The sequence below is a fragment of the Dermacentor variabilis genome, unplaced genomic scaffold (genome assembly GCF_050947875.1).
Source record: "Dermacentor variabilis isolate Ectoservices unplaced genomic scaffold, ASM5094787v1 scaffold_13, whole genome shotgun sequence".
Classification (NCBI taxonomy): domain Eukaryota; kingdom Metazoa; phylum Arthropoda; class Arachnida; order Ixodida; family Ixodidae; genus Dermacentor; species Dermacentor variabilis.
In genome coordinates, this window is record NW_027460291.1 from 39,082,943 (window position 1) to 39,092,708 (window position 9,766).

The window sequence follows — 9,766 nt, forward strand, 5'->3', positions numbered from 1 at the left end:
CCTATTCGAAAGTTTCCTGATAAGACCCTAATTGCTAAAGTTTGAAGATATGTAGATGATTTTTTAGTTCTCATCGAATGTTCGCAGAAGGCTGCAGGAAAAGTGCTAGATGTATTGAGAAAAAACCCAGCATGCGTTAGAGCTGACGCATGAGCTACCTCAAAATAACTGTTTAAGGTCTTTGGACGTCAAGCTTGGCATGTCCAGTAGACATTTTTGTTGGTCACTCGTACCGAGGAGCGCGAAAATGCTTCTGTCTTTCCACTCAGCACATTAAAAATTGCTCAAAAGAAGAATCGTTAATGTGTGCCTAATCAGTGCCCTCAGAAGGTCATGTCCTAATTCTACGCAAAAAGGTTTTGATGGTCAGGTCGACTGCTTGTGATTTGCTGGATACACGAAGCCTTTAGTATTGGCTGTCCAGGAAGAGCTTTTTAAGCAAATAAAGCGTGGCGAAGATGATCGAGCACCATGTACGCCAGTGGAAAAGAAAAAATTGCAGTACTTTCGTATATGCATGTATGTCCCACAAACTGAAGAGGGTAGGGCAACGCACTGTTGTTGCGGTGGTTCTTTGTGCTCCGGAAAAAAACTAGCGAAGCTTTGCAAGTGTGCTTCACAAGCCAAGCGTGGTCATTGTTTTGTGAAACACAGAAGGATTCAGTGCCCTGCATGACTGGCGTGGTGTATGTGATTCCTCTCTCCTGTGGAAAATAACACGTGGGACATGCAGGCAGCTACTCAAATAATCGTCGCAGGGAGCACCACAACAATGTGTACAATAAGGTACAGGGCCATCTGGGTATTCATTGCGGCGATCACGAGTGTAAGCCCTACTTGGAAAAACGCGAAGTGCTGGATAAACATAGTTCACAGCAGACAAGTGAAATTGTTGAGGTAGATTTCTTCAGGAAGTTTGGTAGCTCGTGCGTCAGTTCTCCTGCCGGCACGCAACTATCATTATCAGCATTGAAAATGACGTTTCAGCTTTTTGCCGATTATTCACATGTTGCTCATGGTAGCACCACACTACAGCGAAGCTGTATATGGCTAGCCGATTTGTCCGTACATCCATCTGTCTCCTGTACGCCGAAAACTCGTCCGGCGCTACCATGTGCGCATGCGCCAAGAAAATGGGAAAAAGAGGCGATTGGCTACGCCAGCAGTAACGTGGTTTCTCTCCGTCGCAGCCGAGCGAGTGCGCAGCAGTTTCTCTCGGGCTCTGAAATGCGTCATACGTACTCCTGAGGTGCAGGCAGCTTTCGATCAGCAACACCGCGAGCAGAACCGCGAGCAGGCGTGCCGATGTTGAAGCCCGGGCACAAGAACAGGCTCGTGCAGCCGAGCGAAAGCAGAAACTGCGTACCGAGGATCCGGCAGCCTACAAATCCGTCTTTTAATGAACCGTTGTGATTCCCCCAGTGATAAAGACCGGGGCCGCACGTTTCAGCTTCGCTGATTAACTATCTCTACGGAGTGCATTTGCGATGACTTTTTATATTTATTCCTTCATGTCTTCATGAATGAACTGTTGCAAGACAGCCCTGTGTGTGTGTCGCTCTCGTTTCCCTGTCTATCTTGCACTGTGTCCTTGTTTTCCAATATTTACACCTCGAAAGCAGCATTTCCTATGCACACACAAATGATTCATGAGCCAATCACACCAAGATTGCTTCGCTTTGCGAAGAAGTCAACTGGAGTTGAGTCTTCTTTTTTTCGTTCTTTTTTTTCCGTAGAATTGTTTTTTGTGGTAGTCTCCCGTAAACTTCTGTGTCACGCAAACTGCGTAAGCACCCAGCATGGCTCAACAAAAAACAGCACAAATAGGTTTATTGATTTGGCCCGTATAGGTATAGAAATCTGTACTAGCACTACATATCATCATGAGCTCTGTGGTTTATACGATATTTTGCAAGGAAACAACAAAGGCTACATAAATATTCTCGCTGGAACAAATATACGCCCTCTCCCACTCTAAAGCTCTAACGCCTTGTTAGCGCTGAAGAAAGCCGATTTCATTCCGGTATTACTTACAATTGAAAATATTAACGCGCTGTTCCATACCATTTGCTCCAGGCCTTATCTTATTACGCGCGTAAATTGTTCCAGGCAACGTGGACTAGTGTCGGCAAGAATATTCAAATTGAGGAGAGCTACTCTCCATGCAATCTTCCACATTCCGGGTGAGAAAACACGCTTTGTGAATGAATATATGTGAATGTCGAGGCAAATCACAGGCTGTTAGAAAGGTAGCGATAATGTCAGGCTTATAAACATTTGAAACAGTGAGCGATGTAAATACTACACCCGTTCACTTACCCTGTACTCTTTTATCCGTCCTGGCTGTAGCCATGTAATAAGCGCCCGGTTCAAACTAAGCGCAGTGATCGTAAGGCCTGATGGGGCTGCAAAGCAAAACATTCACTGCAAAAGAAAAGCGCCTGCAAGGAGACGCGACAGTTTCCTGCAGCGGCTCACAACTAAACGCAGCGGCTCAAAGCGAGGTGGGGGAACGGGGGGCGCAGCTATCATCAGAGCGCCGCCAGTATTGCGAGCCTCAAAGTGGTATTCGAAAGAAGACACTCAACTTCCATATTATATTTGAAGCCACTTCAGAGCTATAATGAAGTCGACCCGGTGTGCTATACGTTATACTTACAGAACCGTTTCTCAACTGGTAATAGTGAAGAAACATTTGCGCCTGATTTGCACCATTATTCAAGTGAGACCTTGGAATAAGCAATGCTGTGCTAAATGCAAATGAAATATTAGTGTGTCTATATATAAATTCAACGTGACATACAAATTTATTGAAGAGCAAATATTTACGGCCTCCTTTGCACTTTTCTGTGAATATTGCTACATCTGCGTAGTCGAACTCGACCCACTACGGAGGTTGTTTCGTGTACCAGTAACACGCAATAAAGAGCACATATGTATGTAACGACATTACGTACACTAAATGGCAAACCTGTTTCACAGCTCATTACTCCTCTCAAGTTCTCCAGTGCTACTACGCCATTGATTTAAGCACAAGGAAAAGACACAAATGTACATTTAAACATAACTTTAAACTTGACTTGGAACTACGGCGCCTGCGTTTGATCGGCTGGATAGCCATATATAGGGGACCATCCCAGCACCAGCTTCACTATTGAGCAGCGGCTGCAACAAAACAGGACGCAGCCTAACCGTCCGATATTTTTACTGTAGGTTAGTTTTTTCTACTTTTCACTGCGTCCTATGTTGTTGTTGCCACTGCTGCTCACAAGTGTGTCTCTTGTTTTTGGTCTGTTTTCTGCGATGTCAACCAACGCTGAACTCCCTAAAAAAATTGAGCATCTCGGATCGCTGCTTAAGGATAAGCTTGAAGCACTTGTCTACAGTCTAGCTGCCAAGATTGGGAAGAGGCTTGGGGACCAAGGAATTGGCAACCTTGCTTCTCTAGCTGAAAGCGTGCGCTTCATGAGCGAACAGTATGACACATTGAAAGCGACATTCAGTGAACTAGCAACTACTAAAAAAGCAGTAACTTCTCACAATCAAGCATTAACCAAGAGAATCGCAGACATGGAGCAGTACAGCAGAATTAATAACATTGAAATTAAAGGCATTCCATCATCCCAAGCAAAGGAATGCTCTGCGATCTTGAAGGAGGTTGCCGATGCAATTTAGTGCCCAATTTCTTCTGGAGACATTGATACAGTTCATAATATGGCCACGAATCGGACAGGTACATCATTGTTCGTTTTCGTTCACGTAACAAAAATAATGAATTTCTTCGCAAGGGTCGCAAAACTCGTCTGCGATGCTCCCAGATTGGCCTTTGTGGTAGTAATGATAATCCCATTTACATTAACGAACACCTCACAATCGACAACAAATGTTTATTAGCAAGGGCCTTGCACTAAAAAAAAGAGAACAGTTGCCTGTTTTTATGAACTGAAAATTTCCTGATTAAAGCCCGTAAATCAACCGACGGCAGGGTCTTCCGAATAAACTCAGAGGCTGATTTCCGCATCTTTGTGCAGGCGTAGCTTATTGCTACATTTCCTGTCCTGCGAACTGATGGCAAACATATTCCTGAATACTTTTCATCATGTCTTTGCTATCACCAGCCGAAGTCAAACCATTGCTTACATCTTCTAATATCTCTATTCTTCTTATCAATGCGCAAAGTTTGCGCAAGAACCATGATACGATTTCTGCATTTACTGACTCACTTAATAATTCGTTTTCATTTATTTTCGTTTCGGAAACATGGCTTGACAATGCTGATAGCAATTTATAAGGTTTTCGTCCATACCAAGCAGAATACTGCCATCGTATTTCGGATCGATACGGTGGTTCTGCCATATTTGTTTCAATTCATATTAAATATAAGCGTAGGCTTGATCATTTTCTTAATGTAAATCACTGTGAATCGGTATGGCTTGAAACTGACTTACAGCTGAATTCTCATAATCATAACAGTTTTATTCTTGGTTGTGTATACTGCTCCCCTTCTGCATCTATTCCTGATTTTCTGGGTGGACTCCGCATAGTTTGAAAAAGATTTCTCTTGAACATAAGCAAGTCCTAATTGTCGGTGATATTAACATCAACTTACCTGACATCGATAACGGAAGTGTAACAGCTTACACAGACTGTCTTGCTGGTTTCGGACTGGAATCAATAATTATCTCTCCTACTAGGTGTTTTACTCATGGTACCAACACGATTCATGACCATGCTCTAACTAACGTCGCACCAAATCCAAACTCTGGTGTCATAGATACGCAGATCACAGATCATTTCTCAATATTCGTCTCCTTTGAGGCCGAAATACCTCAGTCCGAGCCTTGCTACTCTTCCGCTAAGTTTGACCGAGACGGTTTTGTTAACACTATAACAAATACTGATTGGTCTGCAATTAATTCCCTGCACGATCCCGATCAAGCTATTGAAAATTTTTGTTCCATCTTTCTACAGGCTGAACGCGCTAACACCCCTACCGTCCGATGCAAGAAACATTTTAAGTTTCCCGGTAACCCTTGGGTAACGAGATGTCTACTGACTAGTATGAGAAAAAAAGGAAACCTATACAAAAAGTCTAAAAAGAAACCTTTTAATTTGCGCTTAGCGGCACGCTACAAAAATTATCGTAACATTCTAAATAACTTGCTAAGGAAGTCTAAACGACAGTATCACGAAAATGAATTTGCTAAACACAAGAACAATCCCAAAAAACAATGGCAACTTCTTAATGCGTTCATGAACTTACCTAAGTCCGGCAATATTGCTGATAAAATAAACTATAACATTAAAACTCATACAGATTCTTCTAGCATAGCAAATAGTTTCGGTGACTACTTCTACAATAAATACAGCAGTCGTCCTATGACTACTACTTATCCCATTTACCGCTGCAATCATCCTTTTTTCTCTTTCCCGTAACTGCGGATGAGGAATGTTCCATGGTATTAGCTCTAAAGAATTCTAGCCGTGGCTTAGATAAAGTTTCTGTATTTCATCTAAAACTTGTTGCACCGCCTACTTGTGATACACTTTGTATTATAATTAATAATATTTTTAAACGTGGTATTTTTCCCGCTTCGCTTAAAAGGGCTAAGATTATTCCTGTACACAAGAAAGGTGATAAAACGGAGGTGTTTAACTATCGTCCTATTTATATTTTGTCGTCGATTAGTAAAGTGGTTGAGAAGTTATTTTGTAAGCGCCTCAATAATTACCTAAAAAATTTAATTTGATGCAATCCTCTCAATTTGGTTTTCGCGCTGGCAGTTCGACTAACTTAGACTTAATATCTCTAACCGACTACATTCGTCACTCAATTGATACGGGTAACTTCGTTGGTTCGGTATTCTTGGACTTCACTAAAGCTTTTTATACAATTAATCATAACATACCTTTAACTAAGCTAGAAGTCCTGGGAATTACCGGTCCAGTACTAAAACTCTTAAAAAGTTACCTATATGATAAAAAACAAACTGTTTTTTGGAGGTGGTTATTCTGATACTAAAGTTATTAACCAAGGTGTACCACAAGGCTCCATACTAGGTCCCTTATTATTCTTTATTTATATTAATGATTTACCCACTTGTCTTAAGTCGGCACATTTTGTACTATACGCAGACGACACTACTATCCCGTTGCGTAACAATTCTTTAACACCCTTATCCTTAAACTAAACAATGAGCTTAACCATATTGCTGCTTGGTGTTCGCCCAATCAATTAATTATCAATCCTTCAAAAACTCAATTCATGATTTTTCGATCTAGCCAAAGAATACTACCTGGCTTAACTGAGATAACTCTAGATGATCATCACACTCCCGTCTCCGACTGTGTATCAGTTTTGGGCATTAAATTGGATTCTAACCTTAAGTTTTCTCAGCACATTGCCTTCATTAAGCAAAAGTGTACCTTCGGTATTAGAGCATTAATCAAATCAATACCATACTTCTCTAAAGACCCATTATTAGCATTATACTTTGCCTTCATTCACAGTCACATTAATTATGACATTGCTTCCTGGGGAAACACATATAACTGTCATATCTCATCTATTCAGCACATACAAAACCAAGCAATACGCATTATGACTAACATTGGGTTTTTCACGAGTGCTACTCCTCTACTTCGTGAACATAACATCCTTGTTGCAGCGAACTTGTTCAAATATCCTCTAATAATTAGGTTTTATAAATTACTTACTAAACAGCTCTCATACCAATTCATCGATTCCACGCACCTCATCAACAACACTAATACCAGGTTTGCACGAAACTCTAATTTTCTACTACCTATGGTTCATTCTAACTATGGAAAAAGGACATCATCATTCGCTGCTATAAAACTGTGGAATTGTTTACCCGTTAGCATTAAATCTTCATCCTTTTATACATTTAGTCATGCTCTTAAACTGTTTTATATGTGTGACTAAGTTTACGTCATTCATTACACTGTATTTGTCATTTGTATGTACTGACAGTTTTTTTATGCACTACAGGCTTACATAAATACAATTTGCTTTCATTTATATTATTTTTCTATGTTGTATTTTCGCGATTGTGTTGTTTTAGTTAGCTTGCTCTTCTTTAATACACTTCTACATCGTTATTATTAACCGAGGGTCCCGTTGCAGTCTTTGACTTTGGGACCCTCGTCTGTATATTGTATCTTTCCAATGCATTCTATTTAAAGAATAATAAACTGAAACTGAAACTGAACAATGCAAAGCATGAAGCTAACCGTATTGTGACATGTCTTTGCATGGTGCTGCCACACTGCTATGTCCTTGTTCTGTAAACCCACACGTGCATGCACAACAATGCATAGCGCCGTTGTACTACAGTGTACACCTCGTAACAGTGCACCAGCCTTTGTTCACACTAACAGTTCCTTCGCAGTCGTATTTAAATCTGCACATGATATTTCCCACTTACAAATATCAGTGCCTGTTATGTACAATTTAAGGGCAATAGTACGTTAAACTCGTACCATAGAGGAGGGGGCAACCTGAAGATACATCCAAGCGAATTTTGGAAATGTGAGCCTTGTCACGGCGCAAAATATGACGAGCTATGTACAAAAGGCGACACTAACCTGGTGCAAGTGTACTGGTGCTGACAGTTGCCATGGGCCCACGCAGCTCGTTGCCAGATTCATCGGCGGAACGCGCAATGGCGTAAAATACGATGGGCCTTCCCGGCTCGCCTGACACTGTGACGACAGCATTCTTGCCGTCAAAATTTTCGCCACCGATGTCTATGTCCCGTTCTTCCTGACCAGGGCCCCAGCCGTAGCGATATCCGACAGGAATGCCGTTCCAAGCCGCAGGTTCAATGATTTCTACAGTGACTGAGCGATCTTGAACCGAAGTCACAATCAAATCTCTTGGCGCAGACGGAGCTGTTGAAAGAAAGCAAACTGAAAATGCATGACTGGTCTCTCTTCCCACTTTTCAGGCGTTCGACGTCGGTCACAAATACCAGACCAAATTTTTACTTGAGTTTGCCTACTGTAGTTTATGAATGGTCAGCGTCCGTTGCTAGGGATTCGTTATTAGACAGCTTTAGTTTACGCACCGATTACGCTGATCAGGTTTCTCGCCATGAGACAGTGCAGCCAACCGAGTGGATTCGCATTTGATAAGCGCGTGTTGCCGAGAGACGAAGGACGGGTTGCGAGCTCGGATGCAAAGCGGCCGAGAAGCCAAGTAGACGCCCTGTCCCTTGCTCCGCTCAGTCGTCTTTTTGTAAGCGGGGCAAGGGACGTGATCTTCATTCCGCGGCCGGCATGAGCGCTGTGCGAAAGCGCACTAGTGTCCCCGTTAAACGGATGTGTGGAATTTGCAAGCAAACGCCAGTCTGAGCGAAGCGCAGCATAAGCGCTCACATAAAACACTCTGTTAATAATAGTGTTAGACTTTATTTCTATCGGCTTATAACCCGCTGTGGTTGCTCAGTGGCTATGGTGTTAGGTTGCTGCTGAGCACGAGGTCGCGGGATCGAATCCCTGCCACGGCGGCCGCATTTCGATCGGGACGAAATGCGAAAATACCCGTGTATGTAGATTAAGGTACAAGTTAAAGAACTCCAGGTCGTCCAAATTTCCGAAGTCCCCCACTGCGGCGTGCCTCATAATGAGATCGTGGTTTCGCACGTAAAACCCCATAATTTATTTAATCAATGTAACGTTTAAGCAGTTGCGTAAAGTATCTTGAGCCTGTTAACCAAATATCAAGACACTCGTTATCAAGGTTCAAGGCTGGGTGTCAGTAAGAGATGCATGGAATATTTTATTGCCTTCCCGTATCTTTTACAGCGTGAAAATAGCATTTTTTGTGAAACCATACACAGTAGTTATCGCCTTCGTCGGTCATATCATCGGCTCGCAACACGAGCCAGTGACAGTAACCCTCCGCAAGCCGTTTATAAACATTTGTTCTGGCGGCCATTGCGCCGTCAAGGGCAGTGGTGGACATTCAGAAAACGTTAGCTCGAGAACACCACCGGGGCATCATGAAGCCTTTTAATGTAGTTTTTTAATTTGCCACGCTTTTTCTTTCGTATTGACTTTTCATGCACTGACTTTTCATGCATGAACTCGACTCGGTGCACATGCTTTCACGTAGTCGAGCACTTGCAAGAATAGTAACTTTCGGCGAGTCACGTACATCTCAGTACTTTGGTGCTGCTGATCCATGCCGATCACGACGTTTGGCGCGCGTAGATCGTTTCTCCCTCCTAGACACCGAGTTCTTTGGTTCGTTCCGCTTGCTCAGGCGCACGTTTCGTCTTTGTGTGACTCAAGAGCATGCCGAGCAAATGAGTCGGTGGTGCGAACGGGGTGCGACAACGCTATCGCGTTCCATTCTTGAAGGCGAAGCTTAAGCGTTCTCCAAGTTTTTGCACTGCTACTGGGGTCCGCGCTGTGACTAAGATACCTGACTTCTAAAGAAGACGTCGCAGGTTCGAAAGCCATTGTAGTTTAAGTTTATAGCCGTCGCATTTCATTTGATTTCATTGATTTATTCTTTATTAATACAATGTTTTCTTTGTGCACTGAATATGTCATGCGTCACCGACGGTTTGAATGAATGAATGTATGAATGAATGAATGAATGTTTATTTCATCTTGAGTAAAATTTCAAGAAAGGTGCAGTGGCAAAAGGCCCACAGCGCCTGACAGGGGCCCCTGTACCCGCAAAATACGCATGTATTATACATTATTTAGTGGTAGTTCATTGGCAGTGAGCGAA

At 42.6% G+C, this 9,766-nt stretch overlaps 1 protein-coding gene across 1 annotated transcript in view; it reads right to left on the reverse strand.

The window, feature by feature from the left end:
* The window catches only part of LOC142566645 (tyrosine-protein phosphatase Lar-like), a 79,999-nt gene extending 70,789 nt beyond the window's left edge, over positions 1 to 9,210 (reverse strand). Inside the window, exons 1-3 of the mRNA XM_075677480.1 lie at positions 9,192 to 9,210; positions 7,609 to 7,914; positions 2,320 to 2,405 (exon numbers count right to left, since the gene is read on the reverse strand). Coding sequence (XP_075533595.1) covers positions 2,320 to 2,405; positions 7,609 to 7,914; positions 9,192 to 9,210 — 411 coding nt within the window. The remainder of the gene's footprint in view (positions 1 to 2,319; positions 2,406 to 7,608; positions 7,915 to 9,191) is intronic.
* Positions 9,211 to 9,766: the final 556 nt, after the last annotated feature.